The 15605-nt window shown below is 42.3% G+C and overlaps 1 protein-coding gene across 1 annotated transcript in view; it reads right to left on the bottom strand.

The window, feature by feature from the left end:
- VOPP1 (VOPP1 WW domain binding protein) overlaps positions 1-12519 on the bottom strand; it is a 58353-nt gene extending 45834 nt beyond the window's left edge. Inside the window, exon 1 of the mRNA XM_008921335.2 lies at positions 12409-12519. Coding sequence (XP_008919583.2) covers positions 12409-12504 — 96 coding nt within the window. The 5' untranslated portion in view covers positions 12505-12519. The remainder of the gene's footprint in view (positions 1-12408) is intronic.
- Between the last annotated feature and the right edge of the window lie 3086 nt (positions 12520-15605).

The raw sequence follows: 15605 nt of genomic DNA, 5'->3' as shown, positions 1-15605 counted from the left end.
TGCAGAAGAGAGGTAAGGGAAAGGAAACAGTAGCAATTGTCACGTTGCAGTCAAGATCCACCCAACCCAGCTCTCTCGCTCTCGCTCTCTCTCTCTCTCTCTCTCTCGGAAGTGAACAAACATTAAGCTGCAGCTGATCAGAGGAGACAGCATCTCCTGTGGTGTGGTGGTGTTCCTATTTACCTGAAACACATAAATATAAGTGCAAAGATCTATTTTCACCAGCATCCTATCTCTATCAGAAGATAGCAGCAAACTTTGGGAGACATTGCATAAAAAAGCAGCAAGGACAGAATCACTCCCTTCTCCAACAGACCCAAGCAGATTCCTCAAATTCGTCATGTAAGCACTTCCCAAGTCAAGCCCGGGCTGTTTAATTGCAACCAATAGACCTAACGTGTCAACCTTTTCTGTCTTTGAATTTCTATGTTCTTCAGTCTCTGAAAGGGCATAAGTTGAACAAATACTGCAAACACAGGTCTCTCTCTCCAAAGAGTATCTCAACCACTGAGCTATGGTGTAGCTTTCCACATAGCTTGGTGCGTATTTCCTTTGTACTTTACAAGTGGAGAAGAGGGATAATGTCAACAATTGACATAAATCAATTCTAGTATACCCTACCTCTTTCAGGCTAGGAACTCTTCCCGGAGAAGAAGGATAGAATTCAAATTATCCAGAGGACACAAAGGAGACAAAACTGGCCTCCCACACCCTGGGAGAATGCCAAGCTTTTCAGAAAAAAGTTTCACTCTGATCACATATTGTAAACCTGGACTTTCAATTCCCTAGCTTCTGGGAGTACTTAAAAGCAGCTTTTGAAAGCGCTGAAACTGTTTTCATGTGCTTTTATTTCTACTTTGACTAAATCTACTCAGTGGCATTGACCCAATTTTGCAAAACTTTATGCAGTCTTAGGACCGCATATTTCAATGAATGATTAAAAAAAAGGGGGGAGGGAGAGAACAAAAAAACTCACATACAAGCGTTAGTTCCTACAGTATTTCAGTTGCAGAAGTAAGAAGACAAAAATAACTTCAACAAATTTAGTCAGTTATCCAAAGAGGTGAGATGCAGGTAGACACTTTTGTTAATTCATGTTCTACCCAAATAAGTATTGCCATCACTAACAGTCTGATGTTAATCAGATTATCAAAAGTCATTAAGTGTATTATACAATCCCAATACAACTACAGTTCAGTGGTAAATGTCCAAATGCATAAATCAAAACACTAAGGGTAAGAATCTGGATGTATCTATTGATCTCAGATTCACTACTAACATGCACTGAACAAACATTCCAGTTACAATTTGATAATTCCACATAGAAAAGAGTCCCAGTCCAAATACTTTTCCTCCAGACCACTCACATGCCTGGATAGATTCATCCCCCATGTACAAGATATCTTGCACGGGACTTCCAAAAAATGCCCCAAGTTCAGAAGTTCATGGAAGGACTAGTTGCAAAGCATTTACTGTGAAGTCAAAGCAGATTCTTCATAGTGGAGTGGGAAACTGGGAATCAGAAATCTTGAGTTTCTAATTCTGCCATGGACACCCTGCATGACCCTTTCAATACTCTCTGCCCACCTACCCATCTGTACAACGGCTATGCATCTGGACTGGACATGACTGGAACGTGCTACGACATACTTAATATTGCTTAAGTACTATGAAATCCTTCTGTGAGAAGCGCCAGGCAAGCATCCTTTTTGTCATTACAAACAACTGCAAAATTCTGGTTTCCCATAAAAATCTAAGTACTGTCAGAGACTTCTGAGCCATAACCATCTGATTTGTTCTTTACTTGATTACTTGTGTTTGAATAAAGCGTGAAGAAATACCACAAATGCACAAATAGATTTAATCTAATTTGGAAGATGTATAGTTGGAGAAGCTGTTACCATGAATACAGCATATATATCAAAGTCTAGGACATCATAAGAAAGAATTTCTCCTCCATAACATAAAGCACTGAAAGAGAATGGAATGTTGATTTTTTTTCTGCAGTTAAAGAGCCAGATATTCAAGTCAGGTACATGATGTAGTTTTGCCACCTCTAGCACAAGTTTTAGGCACAAGTATCCAAGTGTGAGCACCTCTGTCCCTGCAGGTCCTGGCAGACCTCCAGGCAGAAGCTGTACACAGTCCAGCAGCAGGATACCAGCCCTGCTGGTTGTAACCATCACGTTGGCTCCGCAGGCACTTCTGTGCTAAACTGACACACATACAAGCTCTCAGGCACAAAGGTGGCATGTCCCCACCATCAACTGGCTGCAAAAATATCTACCAGGCTGAGAGAGGGTAGGATCCAGACAAATTTGGCAAGCCTGCATAGACAGGGAGATCAAGCACCTTGGAAAAGTCATTTGTTCATACAGACAGGTTTACAGTCATATCTCAGTCCTTCCTCGAGACCCAGCTGTTTACAACCCTCATAAGCAAGGCAGTCACATTCAGGGAGATGTCCAGGGAGTCATTAGCAGGGCTAGAGCAACTCTTGTAGACAGTGTGATTTCAAGTGCCATCCCTACCACTGCGAATAAGGCTTCCGAGCATTCTCTAGGCAGTATCAGGAAAGCCAGTATTAATTGTCTTTGCTTCACATCATGTTTAAATGTTCTTGCTTGAAGGAAAGACTTTTTACAAAGGGTTCCTGCTTTCAAGCCTCTCTAGATCTTTTTTAGAAGCTTGCTGCAGGAACATTTCAAAAGGAAACTTCTTAAAGTTATTAATTTGGCTCCATCAGGCACTTCCAGAGACAATAGGATATTTGTTGACACTGCCCTTTTCTTTTTTTTTTCCTCTGTCAGATTTGCTTTTGGAAATCTATTTAACTGAATCTATTTAACTGAGTTTGAACCTTCATAAGGAATTTAATATCTTTACAGCCTATTTTCTTCGAAGGGAACAGAAGACCAATTACGGTCCAAGTTAAAACTCCAAAAGATGTAACCCATTATCCTCCTTCCCACCAGTGAGAGTTGTGCCATCACGTCCGATTCAACTGGCACACTCCAGCTGAACTCCAGGGTTCCTGTCACAAACTAGCAATCCGCATTGTCAAAGCCTGTATTTGAAGGTCCCACAACATAGAACATAATACTCCTACTAAAATGAATCAGATTATATATGCTGCATGTGGCATTGGTAAGGCAGACAAAAGTAAAGCAAAATCTTGTACTTTGTCTACGCACCAGATCTAAAAATTGTCTTCATATCTTTTTATATCATATTTACATACCTTGAGCCCCCTTATCGAAATGAAACTAAGAATTAATCTTTTTCTTTCATCCTAGGCAGAAGTTTACAGACATACCTCAATTGATGTAAATGAGATATCATTTCGGCTTCACCAGTTTAAAAAACTTACAGTAAATGAATTTTGGCTTCCTCATCTTTTCACTACTTCACACTTGCCTATCAGACTGGATAGAATTATTCTTAATGTATCTGCACAGTTGCAAATTAAAAAGTTTTCACATCACAGAAGCTCCCACAACAGCTCTCACAGCTCCTTACATGCTTTTACACAAAACCTCTCAACTTCACTGACATCTTTTTGTAGATGTGTAGTTTGAGACTAAAAAATTAAGTCCATTTAGCATCTGAGAATTTACATAGTGTCATAATAATTCCATGTTATCCATGGGCTGTGCCTGTCCTTGTCCTTTACAGTTCACAGAGAGCTGCACATACAGTCTCCTCTGCCTACTTTCCATCTACATTATGCAACAACCATATGTTTATTAAAAACATTCCCCTAACATTCCTTTGCCCAACAGCAACAGCAGCACATTCCAGGGTTGATATCCTACTAAAAGGAGGCGGCATAAATACAAAGGAGAAAGGGTCTGTACAAAAGGCAACCCTCTGTAATGAGGAGTCACCCATTCTGCAAAGGGAATTCTCGGGTGAAGCAGCAAGCTGAACCCTCAGATCTCTAGCCTAACATCCAAAAAGGAGAAAAAGCATGCAAGGAAACAGATATTCAGGCAAAAGGGACAGGATGGAAATCCGATGTCTTTCAAATAAAAATGATTTTAAATTATATTTTTTAACCTGTATCCAGCGCATAATTGCAATACATGAGAAAGGGATTATAAGACACTTTTAAGTGCAGATGGTATGGCCTTTCCTTCTGCAAGTAGGGTAAAATAAAGAAATTATAGAAGAGGCAAAACCCATGTGGGAAGTGCTGAGGGCTGAATCATAGATGGAACTTCAGAAAGCCTAGAAAAGAAATAGAAGAGGAAAGTACAGAAAAAGCACTTTAAAAAGTGAACAGGGACCCAGCAGCCAAGGAAGTGGAAACTATTGCAAATTATGAAATCAATAACACAGAAAAGAGAAAAGAAAGCCATCCTAAGCCAAAAAGGGTGGAACAACAGTCCAGAGCAAGGCCTGGGAGGAGGAAACCAGGTCAGAGCTATAGGTGGAGAGTGGATTATGTGGCAGCTTGAACGGAAGGTTAAAGAGCTTGAGCTTCAGGCAGCTAGAGATGAGGAGTTGATAAAGCAACTCAAGGAAGAGAAGACATTGTAGCTGTAGCAACAAGAAAAGGTGGCAAACTGTACCTTCAGGACAGTGAACAGGAGGGCAAATTAAAATCACACAAAAGGAAAAAAAAAGGAAAAAACCCCACCAAAAACCAGCAGCCACTCAGACTCCAGCAGCTGAGCTGAGAACTGCTGGAACATTTTCAGAGCCAGGACTGATGTTCCCAAATGAACCATTAGCGTTCACAGAGTTTCTTTTGCTCACTTCCTGCTACAACCTCTCATGGAGCTTCCTGCCTTTTCCCAGGCTATCCCTAACTCACCCCTGCACAATCTTCCCAGGGCTAAGAGACTACAAGGAAAAGCACCCATCTCCTCCCCAGTTTCTCTCTGAAGACTTCAATTAGCACTGCAGAGCTCTTACCAGCTTTGGTTGCATCTGATTTTTTCATGAGTCACCTTCTCTTCTGTAAGTAAGGAATAAATCCACGAGCAAGTAGGAGCTGGGCTGAAGCACACATGGTCTTCTCAGTTGTCTCAAACCAGCCTGGGAGGGTCCTTGCTCCTCACCAGGGTCCTGGAAATTGTCCAGCCCTGAGAATTGTCCAGCCCCTCACAGACACTTCATGAGGGCTGGGGGGGGGTTGTGGGCAGATGGTACTGGCAACTTCAGCATGAAAAACAGATACTCTGGGAAGCAAGAGAAAGCTGAAACAGCCCAAATTCACGGAGAAGCAACATGTGTTCCCACCTCCGTCATCTGCTCTGCCTATGCATTGCATGTCCTCATCAGGATGCCATGAACAACTAGCACAGGCTCATCAAGAGCAGTTTTATACCTTCACCATACCTGCAGATCAGGTTATACCACACTATGGGGCAAGAGGAACAGGAGCTAATGTGTCTCACCAGAGCAGCACAGGAGTGATGAAGCTGGGGAGTCTCAGTGCAAACACACACATCACAGATACAAGTATTTCACCCTGTCCCACTGCCCAGCACCCACTGTTTCCAGCACTTAATCACTGTGGATGGCTATCACAGAAATAAATGCATATTCACAGGCTATTCTTAGCATTCACCAGAGAGGCGATTACCGAATTACCCAGTTACATAATCTTTTATATAATCACTACAATGCTTTTCTCCTTATGCAACATGGACAGTGACCGCAACCAGTTGAAGTAGCTGCTTCCCCAAGGAGAGCTCCACCAGCAGCACCATGGGTGAATGTGCCGGGTGAGTGACAGCAAGAGCTGCCTCAGCAACCAGACCCTTCAGAACCAGCAACGTATAAACATGTGCCTTCGGCCCAGGGGAGACACCACCATCCCTGCCCACAGTGCTCCAGAAGCTGCACACAGCAAAGATCACCTCCACCTCAGGCTGGTTGAGATGCCAAAATCAAAGGCACCCAGGACCCTCCAGGCAGCCTGTCCCAGCACTCACCAGAAGCAAGTGGAATGTCTCCATTGCCTTTGGATGGGGGCCAGCATTAGGGTTTTAATAAAAATAGGAAGTCAAGATTACTACAGAATTAAAACAAGCTTAATCCTAATCCCCCTGGCTTTGTGACACAGCCATGCCTGTGGTTTTCATCCACAGGGAAAGCCAGGTGAAGCTGAAAGCTAAACGTGTTCCCACATGGTGCCTCGTGACAGGCACACACAGAGCTGGCAGTATGGGTCAGCACAGCCACTCTGGGCAGTTTCACCAGCCAGGTTTTGGGCACACTCCAATGTGTCTCCTACAGCATATTAAGGATCCCTTTCAATACCTTCTAAGAAGGCAGATATCTGTGCAGATACCTACACAGACGATTGCCACACAGACGGTGTAGCAAGACCCAACTTCCTAACATTCACCCGAGGTTTTAAGAAGTCAGCATCAAAAACACTACCCACAGCATGTGAGAAGACAAAATTTAAGTCCTGGACTTCTGAAAATAGAAGCTCCAAGATCCATAGATCATCTGCAGATCCTGAAACAGTTTTCCACCACCATGCTGCAAGTTCAGCATTAAGTTCTGCTAGCTGCACGGTGCTGGCATTATGGGAAAGCCCCAAACTGTGAAGTTGCTCAAGAACAAGGTATTAACATTGCTGAAAACCAAAGACATAGTTCTGTAAATACCAAGGGAACAGAAGACAGAACAGACTAACAACTTTGATCTTAATTCGCCACTTCCAACCGACACTCAAACCCAAGGCATCTGCCTTAACTTTTTCTCAAGATTATGCAACTTGTAGTACCTGGCCATTATTAGGCACTTACACCTCCTCTGCTCCCTAACTTTCCTAGATATATAGGTCATCCTAAGAAATACGCAGGCAAACCCCCAGCCTTAGTGTAACACAATATGCTTTATGCAGGGACACACAGCACACAAGTTGGGGAACAGAGACCACTACTGTTTCAGCTACAGAAAAAAAATATTGAAACAGCTTAATATTATCTTACACTATCTCAGACTACAGGATGACCCAGTTCTGAAGAGGTTTAACCCAATCCCATATGCTATTATTATTTCTGTATCACAGCCAGGAGATGTGAGTTGCTTTAGTCAAAAAGCAGATCAGAGCACAATCAGGGTCCCTGACACCAAACCCCACTGCGCATGTTAGTACCCATGGTGACAGCTCAGGATCAGCAGGCATCCTCAGCACCTTTGCTGCTCAGCCACTGAAAATCATGATTATCATTAGGGATATACGCTTGGGATAGGCAAGAGAACACTCAAGATAGGAGCAGTTTATGTCAGCATAAAAGAAAAGCAAACCATGTAAAAGTAGACCTAAAACTTCTTACTTCTTCCTCTTCCCGTCCTTTTATTTTTTTTAGGCTAGACAACTATCTGACCATTTGAAAGCATCATATTTAGACAGCATGTGTCCTCCTCTGTTTTGGACTGAAATCCTGTCAAACTTAATGACAGTTGAACAAGTGAACGTGAACTTTTATACCCATTACCCTTCCCGTACTGGGTTAAACTCCTGGCTCCAAATGCAGCAGAGAAGTAGGGCCCTGAGCTGGGAACTCACACTGTAAGAGAGTCAGCAGTGAATTCTTGGATCTCACACCGGTATTGAGATAATTGTCTGCAGTGATAAGCAATGCATTTTTCTCCCCAAGGAGCAGAAGTGAAAGAAAATACTTGCTTGACTCATCCTTACCTAGTTCTTGCATCAAAAGCTGAAGCACACAGTCACCCACTACAGTGAGAAGTGCCTGCTCCAGCTTTCCAGATATATCATGAGGAAAGCAGAAAGGAATTTACTACGTTTACAGGTTTTCTATCCACTTCGGTGAAGAGATTTAATGATATTGGGAGAAACAAAACACTGAGTTAAACCTGAGCAATTCCCCAGGCACAGACCCTTTACACTGTCTGTTGTCATAGCTAAATGAGACTGCACAGTTGAATATCAATCTGTTGTGTTGACACTAAAGGGACTGTACTAAAACCAGCAATGTATAAACACCCAGACTTCTCTGGTTAGACAAGGAGAGTCTCTTGTCCAAAGAGACTCAGACCAGGACACACAAAATAATTTTGCTGGTCTACCTACATCTACAGACAAGCATTCAGAAAGACACAACTCTGCCAGCAAAAAAAAAAAAAAAAAAAAAAAAAAAAAAAAAAAAAATCACAGGCACACTATCTGGTCTTAACCATAAAGTGACACAAGCCTGTCACTGCTGGCAAGACCAAGCTAAGCCAGAGTAGGTCTACAAAAGCATCATCTTGCCTTGGGTGGTAGAGCCATTGAGCCCCATGAGGATGAACATGTGCAACAAAACACCCCTCTCACATCAAGTATAACACACACTGCCTGTGGTCTTCGGTCTGCTGTCAGTGAGATTCCTGCCACCTTCCCACGTGCCCACATTCCTCTCATAATTATTTCATTTCAAGGTTCTCCAGTTCTTCATGCTTTAAGGGAAGATCCAAATGGACTGGAATGCATGTAACTAGAAAGGCATAAAGAAAGCATTAAATGGAATTGCCTTAGAAAGACAGATTTGTTGAGGTACTGGTTGCATACTTGGGGTTCATGATCCTCACTTCTAATTCCACCAGTACAAGACCTGAGAAGGAAGGATCCATCCTCAAAACTATTGCCAGCTATTTAGTTGCATGATGCCTATCAATTTCAGAGGTGAGAGACCAAGCCAACTGGCATACCACCATTCCTACTCCAGCTGGAAAGGATGAGCTGCTTACAGAGGGCTCGAGTGCAGCCAGGGCTGGAATATAGGTACACTCCCACCACCCCTCTTCATCAGCCTTCACAAACGGCCATTTCCCAATGCTATTGAAATTTGAAACTAAGGCCCAGATCACAGTCACTTCCACTGAAAGGACAAGGTTTTTTCTTTCAGACCTCCAAACAAGAGTGATGGAGTGAAGTGTACAGCAGAAGACTGCTGTGTTTGTAGTTTCCTATTGGCTGAACTTGAGCGCAATGGTCCCTCTCACACTGCAACTGATGTTGGACCTTCTCCAGAAGGACAGTCTCCAGCCATGACCCCCTCCCACCCCACAGATGGGAAAGGCTGGGGAGGTCATTAGCTCCTGGTTAAGCACTTCTGCTCTGAGAGACACTTGGCAAGCAATTTGGGAAAATGATAGGACATCATCTGGAGAAGTTAGTCTCATCTAATGGCATCTTTGGGGGGGGGTGGCGGGGCAGAGTGAGGGAAATTAGACTCTGCTAGTTTTCCCTTCTAGCAGACTATGGAAAAGGTCTGCATGATTGCCTTTGTATTGTCTAGGGACACAGCTTAGCAGTGGATGTGGCTGTGTTAAGTTTACCACTGGACTTAATGATCTTAAAGGTCTTTTCCAAACAAGAGGATTTTATGATTTCCATTAGGAAACACCTAATGTATTGAAACAAGAAGTGTGCTACCAAAATGAACAGTCCTGCTCCAAGCCATACATTCCCCCTCCTCCTTTGCAGCAAGTTTCGTGATACTACAACCACTGCACAAACCCCTGCTGAACCAATGGAAAACTATTGCCTCATGCTTTCCCCCCCACCATCCTCTTTTTGGTGGCTTACTTGTTCATAGCATCAGTGGGTTGATACAATCCTTTTGTGGTTGCATGGTCACTAGACCTGGGGAAATCATAAAACAATGGATTAGAGACCATGCTTGCCAGCAATAACCTGCGCCTTCACTGGATGAGATATGGACTAGAAAACACTTCTTGTCAATTCCTTTCCTTTTAAAAATTTACCAGACTGAAAGCTGAGTCATTGAGAAAGAGGAAGAGATTTTTTAGCTGAGCTATTTAAAACACAGGTTCAGTTAACAACTATTTAGCACGAAGTTGAAGACACACTTGAGAAGAAAGACATTTTTAACTCACCAGTTAAACTCTTTCACTTAATATGTGAGACACCTGTCAAGATACACTGTTCTCAAAAAGGAAAAAAAAGCATTCAACACACCCAGACCCCCCTCTCACACCCTCCTGAAATACCAGGCATGGCATTCCATCTCATATATTACCATACTGATATCGGGGAAAGTGATAATGTCCGTTATTTAAGACCTTAGCACTCCCTTGTCCAGAAAGTGCTATTTAATGCCCAAGATCCCAGGCTGTGTCGCCAGACCTAAGATTCGTTTTCCAAAAAGCACTATTCAGGCAAAGAAAACACAATTGTTTTAAAAAGGCTTTGCCTCCTGCTAGTCTAAAGAGAGTTTATATTTGCCATAACAAACTAACAAGATTTCAAAAAAAAACTTCAGCAAAACAAACTCTGGAAACAGTTGCATTGCTGAGGATACAAAGCAACACAGCATCTTCGAAAATTAGACCCAAAAAGTAAAATGTGTTAGATTTTTGTAATGATTTTTCATATGGATTTTACTTTATATCACAACAAATTTGAAGTCCCAGCAAGATACAAATTTTTACTTTAAATTACGTAGCATACGCTCAAGCATTAAATCTGTTCCTGCCCATAAACTCAGCCTAGACAGATGACCACAGCAAGCCTATATATGGGCATACTCATTCCGGTTTTCCTAAGCCTCTTCCTAGTGGAGTAAACAAAAATAAATTTGTATTAAACCAAAGAGTTTCCATTGAGCCATTTTGCACTGACTTTAGCTAAACCCTAAAAAGGTGCCCTTTTAAAAGAGCACCTGAAGTCTAAAGGCTTGCTTTGGTCAAGTTTAACACATCCTTTCAGCCACCTTCATTAGCTGAGTGGAAAGTACTAAGAGAAAAGAGAGTCAGAAGACTTCCCTTTTATGGAGATAGCATAATGGAAAGTGACAAATATTTCTGACTGCCGTAGAAAATATAAACAGATTTTATAGATGTTTTTTCTAATTTAAACAAAAAAAAGCCCAAAAAACCAACTAAGCCCAAAAAAACCCACTGCATCTCACAGCTATTTGCATCTCCCCTTAGAGAATATAAATGGCACTCAGCCACCGTTCCCTTCCCACAGTGAACACGAATTTGTCTCCTCCTCAGCAGGAGCAAAGTGAGAAAAGTGTGCAAGCTCAGTCCTCCCGCCTGGAAATCACAGCCCATCTCCCTGCTGTCAAGAGACAGGGAAGACTTGCCAGCACCAGTTGGATCCTCAAACTATACATCATAACTAAGCTCTTTCCTGCCTTCACTCAGCAACGCAGGAGCTCCTTTGCAACCAGCTAGAGGAGGGTAAGGAAAAAAGCCCACCAAAAATCGTTTAAGTTGCTAAGTGCATTATGTAGCTAAAACCAAAAAGCAGGAGAGGGTTAGAGGACACATCTACGTCAACAGTTCTCTTGCAGAATTTTCGGGATAGACTTTTCCCCTTATTCTTTCCCAACCCCCACTGACACAACACCCACAAGAGTTAAAACATCAATAGGACAGTATTAGTGGGCTTCCACAGAGAGGGACATCAGAGACAACAATCGTGTGCACACACATTCATACATTCAAGGGTACATACATTCTTATAACACATATATATAAAGGAAAACCCAACTGCTAATGGATAGAAAAAAATGCCAGAAACAGGAGATGCAGTGGGCAGGGTGGTCCCCATAATCCTCACAACTTTCTCAACTCTGCCTGTGCCTACTATGATCAAAATGTGTGGGTCTTTTCTTTAAGAATGGTAGGTTTGCTGATCTTAATGTTTTTGTTCCTACAAGGATTTATAAAAAACAAACAAACAACAAAAACCACAAACAAACCTAACACAAACCTCTTCAGGAAGGACAGAAATTTTAGGTTTATCTGATTTGATAAAATCTGTCCTATTGAAGTCCACTTACAAAAATAATACTAAAAAGCTCAACACATCAGTTACCCAACTGAGAAGCACCAGCCAACTTTGCTTTTATTTAAACAAATCTTGTATGACAGACTGTCGGGAGTATTTGAATTTTCCTTCAAGATAACACACTTTGCTGTTCCTATGACATGTCCATTCTCTTATTCTTTTAAAAAAGGCACTCGGTTCTTATGCATTATCTTTCATCTGACAAATTAATAAGAAAAGGACTAATTTGATCACCTTTTTCAACCATCCAATTATCAGTTTCCATCAGCATCCACACTAGAATTCTCAGTAATGAGAAACTCAGTGTGCAGAAATATCAATGCCACTATATCCGAAAGTGATATTCTCGATTTTGGATAGCCAGGTGGAAACCTTTGCGGAGGGATTCTCACCCACAGCTCACACCTCCTACAGTGACTACTGTAGGTGTCAGTTTATCTTAATCGAGACCATTAAAAATCTTGACTTAAATATTCAGTTACACTTGCTCCTAGATTCCTCTGGACACAACATATGGGCCAACCGGAGGCTTAGGTACCTAAAATTATTTTGGAAGTTGAGGTTACCCAGCAATCGACTCTGCAGCAGTAACAATAAAACACCTTTATTACCACTGCAGCACAGACAGGGTCCTCTGTTGGGTTGAAACAGCTCTGTTCAGCTTCCACATCCTTGAGCTGAGTCTCAGCCACTGAGCTCTCCTCCATCCAACACTTCTGCAGCTGGTAGGAGAGAAAGCGAGCACTCAGTCTGAGAAGTAAGCCCCACAGAGACACTCTGATGCCCTCATTCAGGCTGAAAATAAGCTTGCTTCATCATCAAGGGGGTGGGGGGACTGCCTACTTAGTTTTATTTTTTCCCATTCCAAAGATATCACTATTCATTAAAGTCACATTTAAGCTCAGACAGCCAAAGCCCTTGGGATCACTGATAAAACAGAAGCAGAAAATCTTGATATATATACCCAAAACAGACATCACTTTAAGGACCTCCTCAAAGGTTTCCATAAACCTGAGAGCCAACTGAGACAAAACACAGTCCTGCTGATGGAACCAAAAGCCATGCTAGAAAGACCACTGGTTATTTGTGAATGCTGAAATCACATAACGTGGTACCACTGGTATACCAGACATCCAAGCTCCGTGTGGAAAAGGGCATTTCAAGCAACTGCAGTTAATAACACACTGCTACCTCCAAGTAGCCAAATTAATTTGAAAATGACAGATAAAGATTCAACAGTCTTCATTTCTTCCTGCAGGAACCAAAATTACCTGTCAAGTTATCCACCTCATTTTGGCTTACTCATTAAACTGTTCAACTGCAATTACGTTGTGAGCAAAACTCATGGCATCTTTGGCTTTTCTCCCCCAACAAGGTCTTCTCAGAGCAGAGTCTCCTGGAACCTGGGGCTGGAGATTTTTCTTCCATCACGGTCTTTGTGGTTACAGTGAAAAACCCTCATCAAACCAGAAAACTCAAAATTAATTACCTCTCCTACCACCACAGTGCTCTGAGTGTTTCTGTAATTAGTGTATCTCAAGCTCTTCTAGAGAAAGGACTGGCACCCTACCACCAAGAGCCAGCAATTTCTTACGTGTAAATCGTGCTTTGATAGCAATGCCTTTAGTCACCTTTGTGAAATGACGCACCAGCACATGGCAAGTGCCTTCCCCTGCCCCTCAGTCCTTCTTTTGAACCTTCTGCCTTTAAACCAGGAACAGCAAACCATCACTTCCTCATGGGAACCTGGCACAGTCAGCTACCGACTAGGCTTCAACCTGAAAGCCACAAACACACATGCTCCCCACATCCAAACTCACACCCACCGTGAGCTTGATGTATGCTTACTTGTGAAGCAGTTTATTCCTTTTATCAACATAACCAGAAACAGTGTTTTTGCATGCATACAAACAGACAATACATGAACATCTTGCAACATGTATTTTGTGTAATTTAACCAAGGAAAACTTGGTTAGAATCAGTAAACTCGTAAGTTGCTCTGAAGGACTAAATGGCTTCCTCTTCATACTATTTGGGTAACAGTCAAAGCCTTTTGCAAAATGATGAATGAAAAACATATTCCTCAGCTCATGCTTTGTTCAATAATAACCAAGATCATATTGAAGCTGCAAATAGATTTAAAACAATTGCAGCAATGCTATTTCAGATAATATCCAGTACAGAATTTTGTGCAGAAGACAGTGAAAGTTTCGTATATCAAAAACCTTCAAAACAACCAGATGTCTCCGTTTAAGTTATTTAAACCCCCAACACCCTGTTTCTGGGCCTTTTTTTCCTGTAGAATACAACCTTATTTACATAGCATCTCATTTTAATAGGCATCCTAAGCATTTCCAAAAAAAAAAAAAATCACAAAACCAGATGGCAAAACAAACATTCTAGATTAAAAGGAAAAAAACTCCACAATTAAAACCAGTACATAAGCTTAAATAACAGCAACATTGGCTACATCCAAAGAGGATTTATGCAAATTACTTTTTTCAGGCACTAAGGATCTTTTTCAGCAGAATACACATTAAGAGACCAGAGACATCTAATCAAACAGATCCTGGAGGGGCGAAACCTTTCACAGTGTCAGATGAACAGAATCCCTCAGGGAGATGGTGGTGTTCATTTCATTTAATTGACATTTTGCTATTTCTGCTTTCTGAAGAGCTTCTGCAGAGTCAAGAGCAATTGTGGGCCAGAATCAGGGCCAGGTTTACAGCCGGGGTAACGAGATGCAGACCAATTAACCGGTAAAGAGTTACATTTATTTACATTAAGTGGTGATTTTGATCTGAGTGTTTTAATGGGATGATGCTGGATGACATAGTAGGCAACACATCAGAAATCATTCATCTACGTAGGTGGCATAAACATGTAGTAAACATAATTTTCATGAATTATATCCATTACCGAAAGCAATAATTATACAGCCAGCATCCTAGTTTCCATGTATGGGTTTGGTGGTATGCTGCTTTTTAAAAAGAAATATTTCATTTTCTGTCTAAACTGCTCCATCACAGAGGCAACACAGCTCTCCACCTCTGACATATTTAGCCACACCGCCTCTGGGCTTTATAAACGTAGAGATGTACCTAAAACAAGCCCACTGGTGTTTCCGAAGTCACCCCGGCACGCTGCCACCGCACGTGTCCTGGCAATGACTCCAGCACGCTGGCAAAGCTGTCACCGGGAGCTGCACATGGCAGCGTGCCCGCCATGAACCTGTCCCAGGGTGGCCCCCCAGCCTGATCACAGCCCCAAGGTTAAACCAAAGACCAAGTGATAGCTCACCAACAGAAAACATCTGTGGATCTGCCTGCTGAAAAAAAAGGAGCTGGTTTCCACAATCCCGTGATCTAGCGAATGGCATCACTGCCCATCGTAGGAAAGTTGAAACTAAATGATCTTTGTCTCTTCCAACCCGAACTATTCTATGATTCCGTAACTGCGTGGGACAAATACCTACTCCAGTTAATGAAAAATCCTAATTTCTTGTTTGTTGTAACTACGACAGCCGCGCTACCCAGGCTTTCCCAGAAGTTTAACCACGCTGCTCGGTGCCGCCACGGCTCCTCCTGAGCTGATGCCGCCGCACCTCTTATCTACCCCGCAATGGACATTTTGCCCACGAAAGGACACTTAAAATGAAAACAAGAGATGCACTTTCCTCGAATCCCTTGGAGAGTCAGCCAGCCTGTTGGGAACGGGCAGGTTCCAACAGCCTGTGCCCCTGCCTACGGTTCCCGCGCTACTCTGCTCCATCACACCGCGTATAATCTTCCTCTGATCCCGCAATAAG

This window comes from Manacus vitellinus, unplaced genomic scaffold (assembly GCF_001715985.3).
Source record: "Manacus vitellinus isolate BGI_N305 unplaced genomic scaffold, ASM171598v3 scaffold_3_pilon, whole genome shotgun sequence".
NCBI lineage: Eukaryota > Metazoa > Chordata > Aves > Passeriformes > Pipridae > Manacus > Manacus vitellinus.
This window is presented reverse-complemented; position numbering and strand designations above follow the sequence as displayed.